The sequence below is a fragment of the Polistes dominula genome, unplaced genomic scaffold (genome assembly GCF_049000335.1).
Source record: "Polistes dominula isolate Pdom_NZ unplaced genomic scaffold, Pdom_raw_medaka contig_23, whole genome shotgun sequence".
NCBI classification, from domain to species: Eukaryota; Metazoa; Arthropoda; class Insecta; order Hymenoptera; family Vespidae; genus Polistes; species Polistes dominula.
In genome coordinates this window covers 1,477,307-1,489,658 of record NW_028300963.1, presented here as the reverse complement: position 1 = coordinate 1,489,658, position 12,352 = coordinate 1,477,307, and the positions used below count along the sequence as shown (strand labels likewise).

The 12,352-nt window shown below is 32.6% G+C and overlaps 1 protein-coding gene across 3 annotated transcripts in view; it reads right to left on the bottom strand.

The window, feature by feature from the left end:
- Positions 1-6,863: 6,863 nt before the first annotated feature.
- LOC107065297 (protein bric-a-brac 1) overlaps positions 6,864-12,352 on the bottom strand; it is a 315,949-nt gene continuing 310,460 nt past the window's right edge. For all 3 annotated transcript variants that reach the window (XM_089172673.1, XM_015318863.2, XM_015318864.2), the window contains one exon: positions 6,864-12,185. In XM_089172673.1, coding sequence (XP_089028799.1) covers positions 11,668-12,185 — 518 coding nt within the window. In that variant the 3' untranslated portion in view covers positions 6,864-11,667. The remainder of the gene's footprint in view (positions 12,186-12,352) is intronic.

Genomic DNA, 12,352 nt, shown 5'->3' with positions numbered 1-12,352 from the left:
GAATAATTCGAATGAACGAAGAGCCTTGAACATTAAACTATATATAGTTTATAAAAGATATCAACGATCAGAGTACTTGTTGAAATAAATATGTTACACGCGATGTTGATGATAGTAATAATAATAATAATATAATAATATAATAATAATAATAATAGCAATAATAATAATAATAATTATAATATAACAAATAATATAATAATAATAATATAATAATAATAATAATAATAACGATAAACTTTGACGTACAGTGCTGCATTCTCTCTATTTACAGTAAACACAATCCTGTATGACCGCTGACATTGCATTCTGCATATCTGTGTGTTATTTATTTATTAATTTTTTTCTTTTTTCTTCCTTTTCCTATCTTTCTTTCTTTCCTTCTTTCTCATTAGTATAAATGTACATTATGTCGGCGTGAGTGTCTCTCCTGTATGATTGCGAGTGTATGTGTGTAACATGCGCATGTATATTCGAGTTCATATATGTCCCTGATCGTGTACGTGTATACATGTTCTTCTATGTGTCAAGTCGTGTGCGATTAAATAATTATTGTTTAAAAAAACGTGCGCCCCTCTATGTCTCGATTAATAGTTTCATAATGACTTTTTCTTTTTTGTTTTTTTATCATCATCATCATCATCATCATCAACATCATCATCATCGTCGACGTCATTATATCTTCATTTTCTTCGTCTACTTCGTTATCATCATTATCATCTTTTTTTTTCCTACTATTTTTAATTTTATTTTTATTTTATTTTATTTTATTTTATTTTATTTCATTCTTTTTTGACTTTGTCTTCGATATAAATTAGGATGTCATCTATATATTTAATTTACTCGGTATTTGAAATTCTACTATCGTAGAGAAGCGGAATCGCAGCAGCATATTTCGTACATTTTATATATGTATGTTATGGATGTATGTATTCGGGATCACGCAGGTTTATCGGAAAGAAACTTTAACAATGTACAATAAAGGTGGCTGACTTTTCACCTATCTCTCTTTCTCTCTCTCTCTCTCTCTCTCTCTCTCGCTCTCACTCTCGCTCTCTCGTATCCAGAGACTCGACTTTTTTTGTTTATAAGTTGAAAATCTTTTTTCCCATGATTTTTGTTTACATTATCCCTAACTTAAATCTTATGTTTCTTTATGATCGTTTTCGCATATTACATCGTTTCCGGTATATACTACATCAAAACGCATGAGAGACATTCTATTTCTATCCATTTTACATTCACACACACGCACTCTTTCTTGCCCTCTCTCTCTCTCTCTCTCTCTCTCTCTCTTTTTTGTGCGGATTAGAAAAGAAAATACTTATACATATTATTACAATATATAATACATATCGCATTTTCTTTTCTTTTTCTTTTACTTTTACTTTTCGTTATCATTATGAACTTTAAATTCATTAACATATTTTCTTTCTTTCATATCCTGCGTGAAGGTTATTATTTTATTTTATTTTATTTTATTTTATTTTATTTTTTTCTTTACAAACACAAGGTATATTATGTTTTTTTACGGCTCGAAGCTATAGTAAAAATGAAAAACCAAGATGGACGATGATTAGGGAGAGGGCGGTCATCAAATCAAATAATGTGTCATCATTTTTACTATGATTTCTTTTTGGTTTTATTTTTTAATACCTTACGATCGACGGTGTAATTAGAGATGAGGAGATACAGGAGGGGGGAAGCATGTGTTGTTGTATATATATATATATATATATAAAAGAAAAAAAAAACAAAGATCAATTAATAAATCATTTCTTTTCTTTTTTTCTCAAAACTAGAAGAAGATACGTGCGAGATTATAGGAGAGAAAAAATAATAAACGAAAATCACTTTGTTCTATTTGTTTAAAAGAAGGATTCGCAGACTTTTTATTAAAGAACTCCTACGTAATTTACTTTTTTTTTTTTTTCCTTTTATTATTTACTTGTCTCTTATTTTTGAAATTTTATTTCAGCGTCACACGAACAGCGATGATTCGATAATTGTGATTATAGTGGAGAGAGAGTCGTTATTTATATATTATACAAAAGAAAGTAATTACACAATCCTTTTCAAAAGAAAATAATCGAGAAAAATAAACAAAAAAAACAATATATTACACATCGAAGTAATAATAATAATAATAATAATAATAGTAATAATAATAATAAAACAGAAAAAGAAGAAGAAACAAAGACAAAAAAAAATAATAAAATAGAATAGGATCAACAGGGTTAGGAGGGGATTAGGGGGAGTTGAAAAAGAGTTAGACTCTTTTCAACCCTTTTCAAAACGATTCATTCTTATAGGACGATAATACATACTTATGTGTAGATGTTTGCGCGAACGTGTATGTATGTATGTATGTATGTATGTATGTTTATGTATATGTATAAATGAGTGAGTAGTGACTGAGTGAGTTGTATAATACGCATGTATATTTCTGCATATTCGTAGTCGCTCTCGGATAACTAGAATGAAACGGTCGTATACTTTTCTAAAACGACTATACCCCGGTGCGAATCAAGATGGATTCGCGCACCGTTTTTTCTTTCTTATTTTCTATCTTTATCTTTCTCTTACTTTATCTTTTTCATTTCATTCCATTCCATTCCATTCCATTCCATTCCATTCCTTTCTTCCTTTCTTTCTTTCTTTCAAATACCATTTACCGTCACGCACATCCGTTCCCGTGTGAGAGTATCGTTTCGGATAAATATAACTACAAGCTACGGTTGCTTCTTATCATTTTTTATGGGGCGGGGGGTCTTTTTATTTCCCTTTATCCTTTTTTTTTCTCTCACTCTCTCTCTCTCTTTCTTTCTTTCTTTCTTTAAAATCATCTTTCTTTTTTTTTTTTTTACGCTTATCTAAAATGCAACACACACGAACGACCCACCGTGAAAAATTTGTTGTGTTTCTCGTCCACGTCAGGGACGATCCTTGGAAAATTGGTTAAACGCGGGTATCGTCTATTCACTCCCTACCCCCCCCCCCCACCCCTTCCCTCCTCTCCCCTCTTACCCTCCCCTATTTCTTTTCTTATTATTTTTTTTCTTTTTTTATTTATTTTCTTTACTTTTTCTTCCTCCTTTTCTTATTGTTTGTGTATGTGTGTGCATATGTATATGTGTGTGTGTTATTAGTGTTGTTGTTATTGATTGTTGTTGTTATTGTTGTTGTTGTTGTTGTTGGTTGGTTGTCGGAGGCAAAATATGCGCCCAGCGAGTTAATCCTACAGCGTCAATATATATCAATTTTTATATATATATATATATTTATATATAATATATTTTTTCTCATATATATATATATATATATTCACTTTGTGTTCTATATCAATAGCGTATTGGATGCTTTTTTTGTTCACTTATATCTTAAATATGCAATATAGGTAATCTTTTTTCTTCTCCTCCATTTTTCTTTTTCTTCATCTTCTTCTTCTTCTTCTTCTTCTTCTTCTTCTTCTTTTCTTTCACAGATATTAAGTATATCAAAAACGTGGAAACGAAAGGTTATTTTTTTACTTTTTTTTTAATCTTTTTTTCTTTTTTCTCGAAATATCCGTTCTCTCTCTCTCTCTCTCTTTCTCTCTTTATCTCTCTCTCTCTCTCTCTTTCAAATCTATCTGACTATACTTTTTCTTGTTCTCTCTCTTGATTTCTTTCTTTCTTACTATTTTGTTTTAATTATTTTCTTAATTAATATGCCTATACTTCCTTCCTTTCTTCCAATAACGGCCCAGATTTCTTCGAAGAAAAATAAAATAGGAAAAAAATAAAAAAAAAAAAGTTCTTTTTTCTTTCTTTTTCGTGAACATGCCATTCAGGGTATTACCGGTGTGGATTGTTCCTAAACAGAAATTTTGTCGGGTCTTGCTTATTTTCTCTCTCTCTCTCTCTCTCTCTCTCTCTCTCTCTCTCTTTCTTTCATCTATTCGTCTTATTTATTTATTTATTTATTTATCATTTTATTAATTTTATTTTTTGTATTTTCTTTTTACGCTTCGTAGCAGAGTTAACGGGACATTCGTTCGTTTCAACATTCTAATCATGCACTCACACACTTATCTAAAATTGCATTCATAAACATATTGCGTACGCGCTTACTTTTTTTTTTTTATTTTTTTTATTTTCTACATCGTATTTGTTTTTGTTGTTGTTGTTGTTGTTTTTTTTTCTCATAAAGTTTTTCATTCTTTCTTCTTCTTTGTTTCTATTTTTCTTTGTTGTATTTATTTATTTATTTAATTAATTAATTAATTTTTAGTCGACTTAATTTTTGTTTCTTAAATCCCCATTCCCCCTCCCCGTTTTATTATTATTTTTTTTTTTTAAATCTCCCATATCAACTTTTCTTCCATTCCCTCTCACCCTCCACAACTTATCGCGCGAAAATCCTAAATTTACCTGGGCCAGGGAAAAGTCCCCCATTTATTTATTTAATTCTTTTTTTTTTTTTTGTCTTTTAATTTTTATTTTTTTAATTTTTTTTTATAATCTTCGCGTAAGTACGAAATAACAATTTTGTAAAGTGTCTCAGTCTCTTATTTGATTCTGTCGTTCGTTACATTTCTCTTTATCTCATTCTTCCTGTCTCATTTTCTCTTTCTTTCTCTTTCATAGTTCCTTTATTCGTTCTAGTTCAAGATTTTGAAAAAAAAAAAAAAAAAGAAAAAAACGTGCGCGGGAGCAGCAGAAACGGACGACGTTTTTTTGTTTTTTTTTTTTTTTTCATTTCATTTCATTTCATTTCACTGTTTTTTTTTTCTTTTTTTTTTTTCGAAACAGGAACTAAAAAAGAAAAGAAGAAAGACGCGTCATATGTTTCTTCATGTTATATAATTTCTTCTTTCTTTTTTTTTTTTTTTTAATTTATAATTTTCTCATTTTTTTTTCCTCTTTTTTTTTTTTTTTTACGCAATATCCTTACGAACGTTTTATTTATTCTTTTGTAAATTTATTTCTCTCTTTTCTTTGTCTCATACGTTCTTTTATTAAGTTGCTCTTCTCTCTCTCTCTCTTTTTTTTTTTTTATCTTTCTTAAGCCCACCAATGATTTCATTTTTTACAATGACGCGAAATTTCGAATGACATTACTTTTTTTTTTTTGTTCATTATCATCATCATCATCATTATCATCATCATTTACAACTGGTCGCGGTCTACGGGACACTTTAAATATCTTTTTAATTTTTTTTTTTTTTTTCTTTGGAAGGCACTTACTACTTTTTTTTTTATACAATATTTAATTTTAACACGTCCTCTTCGATTCTCTCTCTCTTTCTTTCTTTCTTTTATTTTTGTCCATTCATTCGCATTCTTTCTCACATACTCTCACTTTCATACTCATTCACTCTTTCCCTTACGAACCCACCCTCTTTTTATTTTCTTTTTTTTGTTGCGCTCTCACGTTTACTCTTGTTCCTCTCGTTTTACCGATTTCTCCTGTTCTTTTATTTATATATATATATATATATATATATATATATATATATATATATATATATATATATATTTTTTTTTTTTTTTTTTTTCAAAACGTATACTCGGCGTGCTACTCGAACGAACGAACATTACTGTACACATTTTTATACGTATATATATATATATACGTGTATATTTTCCCCTTTCTCGACCACTCATCGTTTCCTTTACCCGTTTGCATTTTTTCTCTCTCTCTCTCACTCTCTCCCATTCCCTTTCCCCTCGTTCGTCCTTTGGCATCGCCGCTGATTTTGCCATTTCCCCTCTCCCTCCTCCTCCTTTTCTTTCCCTACATCTCTATCCTCCATTTTTATTTTTTTATTTTTCTCCTTATTGAACACATTAAGCCTAAAGTCGTAGTAAAGTCCCTTAAAAACTCGCCCCCATTGTTCTTCGAAATAAAAAAAAAAAAAAAACTTTTCGCGTGCTCCCGCGGACAGAGAATAATACGACGGTGGCCATTTCTCGTAGAAATCGAAAATGAAGCGGTCAGAGCTACATGGAAAGAGGCCGAAATGAACGAAGAGAACGTTTTTCCGTTTATTTGGACAAACCGTTTGAATGAAAACCCCAGGCGCGCGCTTGTTTTACGGTTGGATCGGGCGCGGGGGCTGCTATCTCTTCTTCTTTTTCGAGAAATATTCTTGTCGAAAAGTGAGAACAAATGGCAACGGGGGGAGGATGGGAGGCGGACGGGGTGGGAGGGATGATAAACAACATTTTGTTTTGATGCAATCAATTTGTTGTTTACAACGACCACAACCCCCTCACCCCCCACCCCACCACCTTTCTGTGAACGCAAACGTTGCAGCTCTTTTCGATAGGAATTATCTGTAATTGCATGGAAGAATTTCTGATAGATTTATATTTACGTGCACGTTTTAATTAATAGAACAATGTTATTCACGTGCAACAATCTCACGCGTTGCGGCGTCTCGTCATCATTTAAATGTATTGAAATAGAATTTTTCTTATCCGAATAAAATAAATCATTTGGAGGATTATTTTTCGAAATATTGTTCAAAGTTAATTCAATTCTTAGAAATGTGACTTTATCAGATAGATTATTTTCCCCATGCAATGATAAAAACGCGTGGTGTTGCACTGTGATCAAACGTTTTTAATCCACGGAATAAACGTCCCTTCGTAATATGTGTGTACGTTTGTGTGTGTGTGTTCGTGCGTGTGTGTGTAAATATATATATATATATGTATGTTTGTTTGTATATATAATATTCATTTTTTTTTTTACGTGTCACACCTATACTTTTTCTGTGTTTCATTTTTTTTTTCTATCACCACACGTGAAGGCCGAAAAAAATACACCATAAAAATCTTTTACCGAAGGTCACTTTTGAGAGTTTTTGACGTTTATTTATTTTTTCTTTTTCTTTTTTTTCTTTTTTTTTTTTTATTATTCCAAAATCTTTCCCTTTCTTTTTGTCACACTCTGACGCTCGTTTAAAACATTCACGTAGTAAAAATGTTATTGGTTCGACGAATTGGCCATCGGTTGATGCATCCCCGTTATTTTTTGTTTTTTTTTGTTTTTACGAAAAACTTTCTTATCTCGAAGAACGCGATCGCGAGTTCAAAACGTTAGGCGAAGGCCTCGAGTATATAATAAATACATCATATACATATATATATATATATATATATATATATATATTTTTTTTTTTTTGTTAATTTTGTTTATCATAAGTATATAGTATATGTTAACGATACGAAAGGAGAATATCGGAGAGAGGACTCATGAAACTCACAAAACGATTCTTACTTTTCCTTTTTCAAATGTTCACCTTACTAATTTTTCTTTGCACGTTGATAAAAAAAAAAAAAAAGAAAAAAAAAGAAAAGAAATAGGAAAAAAACAAAACTAATTTTCCAAGATGTTTCATTGTATCTTTCCTTCTATCATTAATCTTCAAGTTACAATACCACATTGCAATTTCAAATCCAAATTGATTTATCTCTCATAACTCTCTCAGCGCGATCAAATTTTCTTATTCGATAGACGATATTTTAACTTTGATTTTTTTTTTTTTTCTTCTACTTATTCTTTTATACCTGCTTTAGTAACAAACAATCTCGAAATTTATCTTCGATTGTCGAGGAGGTTCGGGGTCCCGTTCGCAAAAGTCACGCAGTGTAAAATTTTGAAAAATAGCACGATATTTTTGACGAAATTGAATTCACCATTTTCTCTCTCTCTCTCTCTTTCTTTCTCTCTTTCTTTCTCTTTCATTTTTTCCTTTCACTTTTAATTTCTTTCTCTCTCTCTCTCTCTCTCTCTCTCTCTCTCTCATTCATTCTCATACACTCTTGTTCTCATTCGTAATTTTAAAAGATCATTTTTTTCTCTCTAACATTCACGCATACACACACACAGACACACACAATAAATCATCAAAAGATTCATACAACACACATTATCATCATCATCATCATCATCATCATTATTAGCATGATCATTATTATTATCTCACATTCTAATTTATCAAATTCATACAAATTTATTTTTCTTTCTATTATTTTCTTTCTTTCACCGGGTCCTGTGTCACCATCTCCCATTTGTTCTCATCCCTAATATCTCTAACCTTATAATTTTTATACTTGGCATACCCCAAACATGGCAGGAAGGCAATAATTACACTTAATAAAGTACATCGATCATTAGTATTTTTTTTTTTTTTTTTTATTTTGTTTCGTCCCAATGTGTACTCGTCGTTCATAAAAAGACTTTAGTCGACTTTCTGTCTTTCTTTCTAACATTCTCTCCTTTTCTCTGTCTTTCTTTATTTCCACTTTGTCTAATTTTCATTTAACTCCCTTATCTGTTATCTCTTTCATTTTCTTTCTTTCTCTCTCTCTCTCTCTTTCTCTCTCTCACTCTCTCTCTCTCTCTCGCTTTATTTGGTAGACAATCGTAGGGTGAAATTTTGTACATCTTTTCTTGTGTGTTAATTTGTGTGTAGTGTGTATGTGTTTATATATATATATATATATATGAATGTATACGAGTGTATTCGTTCTTTCTTTCTCTCTCTCTCTCTCTCTCTCTCACTCTCTTTCTCCCTTACATTTTCTCTCTTTCTTTGTTTTTTCTTCTTATTATTATTATATATTACTCGAGTGTATGTAGATCAGCGTAATTGCTCACTGCATTTTACTGATGAAAAAAATGATCGTTTTAAGTGGCGTATAAGTCGTTTATTTTTCTACTTCTTGTCTTTATCTTTTTTAAATTACCTTTTGTCCAGAATTCGTTATTTTCTTTTAATCATCCTTTCAACTTCCTTTTTTGTTTTTTGGAAGAGTTAAATAAGAATTTATTAATAAGACGAATACCGAAGTGGAAGAGGAAGAAGAGACAAACGAGAAATGTGGGCTGGGCTATTGGTTGAGGATTCGGGGGTTGGGTTATTAAGGGTAGTTAGGAAGGAGAATGAGGATTTAACGATACACCACGTGTCATCATAATTCAGTAGTAGTGCAGTGAGCAATCATAACTTTATCATACGTCTTTCTATTTCTTTCTCTCTTTAACATGCAATGTTTTTATTCTTCTATGTATTTGTATGTGCGTGTGTATGTTAAAAATGTATGTATGACTCTTGGTGTATCCGGAGGCTGTGAGACTACTTTTGGGTCGCGAAAAAAAGCCGCAGGCCGGGTCATCGTCGTCCTCGTTGTCGTCCTCGTCCTCGTCCTCGTCCTCGTCGTCGTCCTCGTCCTCGTCGTCGTAACAAATCACTTTCACATCATCTTCGATTACGACGCGACTATATTTCATTAATAATCGCATTTATTTATTTTTTTTTTTATTTTACGAATAATCATTAATTAATTTATACATTTGGCATTAAAAGTACAGCTACTATTTTATCGTCATATACAATTATCGTTAGCGTAGGTATAAATTTGGTATACTTATGCGGTGTATTTTTATTATTTTTTTTTTTTTTCAGGGGTATGATTATGACTCGTGAATGTGTGTATGTGTGTGTGTGTGTGTGTGTGTGTGTGTATGTGTAGTTTTTATAGCGAGTAGAGTGAGTGGTAGTAATGTTAATAAGTGTTCGTAAAGTGTTAAATTATTTATTCATTTTTGAATTAAAGAAGAAGAAGAGACACGTATTATACGCTAATGCAATATAAATATGTATGCACGATTTAACGCACACGCGTGTACACACTAGAGGAGTGCATCTTCCGTGTATATTCTTTCTCTTCCTCGCTAATTGATTGTATGATTGTTACAAACTTCTTCGTCACGTGTTCTTTTTTTTTTTTTTTTTTTGAAAAAGAATAAAAAACTAGAAATAAAATTCTAAATAAAAAGAAAGGAGCATACAACACGCACGATATGAAACCGGTGCGTGCAAGACGACATGCATTTTTCATCGAATTTTTGTTTCATCATGTGCCTAATGTTCTTTGAAAAAGAAGTTTGTATTATACATGTACGTTTATGTATGTATCTGTATATTTGTTTATGCATTTATAATTTTGGTTATTAATGTATATGCAATTTGTGTTCTGTTAAATGTTCCTGATGATGATGCATTGTTATTGTTATTGTTGTTTATTTTATATTTTTATTTTTTTGTCGAAGTGTGAGTAGCTGGTGATTGTGGTGGGTGGTGATGATGGGTGGCTGGGCTACGATCCTTTATTATTTTATTTTTTTTCTTTCTTTCTATCTTTTTTTCTATCTTTTTTACTATTTTTCTTTCTTTTTTCGCATTCTTTCGTTCTCACTCTTGCTATCTCTCTCTCTCTCTCTCTTTTTTTTTTCTGGAAGCAAATCGAGTGTGTGATAATATTTCGTCGCCGATCATCGCCGACTCGCTTTTCGTTGACGACGAAGACGACGAAAACGACGACGACGACGACGACGACGACGACGACGACTACGAAGAGGACAAAAAAAAAATATTTGGCGACGATCGACGACGCAGCTTTTGAACGACGACTCCTGCTTTTCACGATAGTAGTTATTTTTTTTTTTTGTTTTTTTTTTTCTATTATCTCTCTTTCACACACATTCACTCTAATTTTTTCTTTCTCTCTCTCTCTCGCTTTCTCTACTTCGCTTTTTCCTACATTTTTCTTATTATTATCTTCTCGTCGTCCGCTTCATCTTTTTTTGATTCTAAGTCTCTCCCCCTTTCTTCTTCTTCTTCTTCTTCTTCTTCTTCTTCTTCCTCCTCCTCCTCTTCTTCTTTCTCTTCCCCTCTTCTTCTAACTTATTCACGAAATTTTTTCTCTTCCTCGTCTCCTAGAAATAATTTCTTCTTCTTTTACAAGTACGCAACGCGACTTTAATCATTCTTCCTTTTCTTTTTTTGCTTCATCTTCTTCATCTTCTTCTTCTTTATCTTCTTCTTCTTCTTCTTCTTCTTCTTCTACTTCTCATTTTTAATAACTTTATTATTCACGTAGAACTCACCGTAATGGGGGCGAGATTAAACGCATAGTGTTTGTACGTGGCGTTCTAGCGGCGAAAAAAAACCCACGACGAACAAGGCTCTCGTCGATACTCGACAATATTCGTAGAAAAGTCCTCGCACGAATTTTATAATCCTCTTTCTCCCTTAATACACTCATTCATTCACTCACATTCTCTCTCTTTCTCTCATTGCGAGCTGCTCTATATTTTATCTTTTTCTCTCTCATTCGAGAGTCGTCTCCATCTCTTCTTTTTTTTTCTACAAGAAGATCGCTTCTTTATTCTCCCTCTTTCTCCTCCAACTTTCTTCTTCTCCTATTTGAACCTCAAAGTGTTCTTCGAGAAATCCCGGAGTACCGAAAGATGAGAGAGCGTCTTGTGGTCCGTCGAACGGAAAATCGTCGTCACTTTCAACCTTTTTTTCTTTTTCTTTCTCTAACTCTTTCTTTTTCTTAATATATATATCTTCCTTTCTCACACTTTCTTCTATATCTCTTTCTCGTCTCGACGGACAGAAAAAGCCTACTCTCTTTCTTTCACTTTCTCCCCTAACTTTTTCTTCACCTTCATCATCTTCTTCCTCATCTCTTCATCCTCTTTACTCTAGCCCTACCCCCCTAAATCTCTCCCTCCCTCTCTCCCTATCCTTTTGTTTCTTTTACACTCGTTTCTTAGATGCTTTGCTCATTCGCTCTTTCTCAAAGAGTCGTAAATCGTCGCATACTATTCGCAACGAGAGTCAGTTAGGGGTTCCAACTTGACAGGTATCTTGTCCTTGTCCTTGAGACTGTGGGGACTTTTAACAAGGTCGGCAATGTCCTCTTGAAAAAGAGTCTCCGGTCTGGGACTGACAAAGCTTCGTGCTGGTTTATACGTCATACCACTTACACCGATACCAACTTCTACGCTTCCCGGTATATGCCCAGGATCCATCAATGGACCCAATGGACTCGCTAATGGACTTTCCATTGGACTTTCCGGTGGACCACCTGAACCTGGACTCGCCAGGCCTAAATTCAAAGGTGAGTTGCCGGAATTGTTACCACCTCCGCAACCCATCATTCCACCTCCGTTGTTACCGAGAATACTCGCGTTGTTGTTGTTGTGATGTTGACTCGCCTGCATCGCCGCTTGCAAATTCGACGAAAGACTCGTCGATAAACTCGTCGATAGGTTCGTCGCCATCATATCGTGCTGCGAGTGGGCTGCTGCTACCATGCTACACATTTGATGCCTTAGACCTGAAAATAATCAATTAATTATATCATTAACATATCAATTCATGATATATTCATCGAAGAGAAAATATTGGCTTGACAAGAAAGTAATTTAGGTTTTCTAGTGTAAAATAAAACACAATTGTTTATTTGTACGTTTATTTTAAATTACACGCGGAATTTGTTTCTAC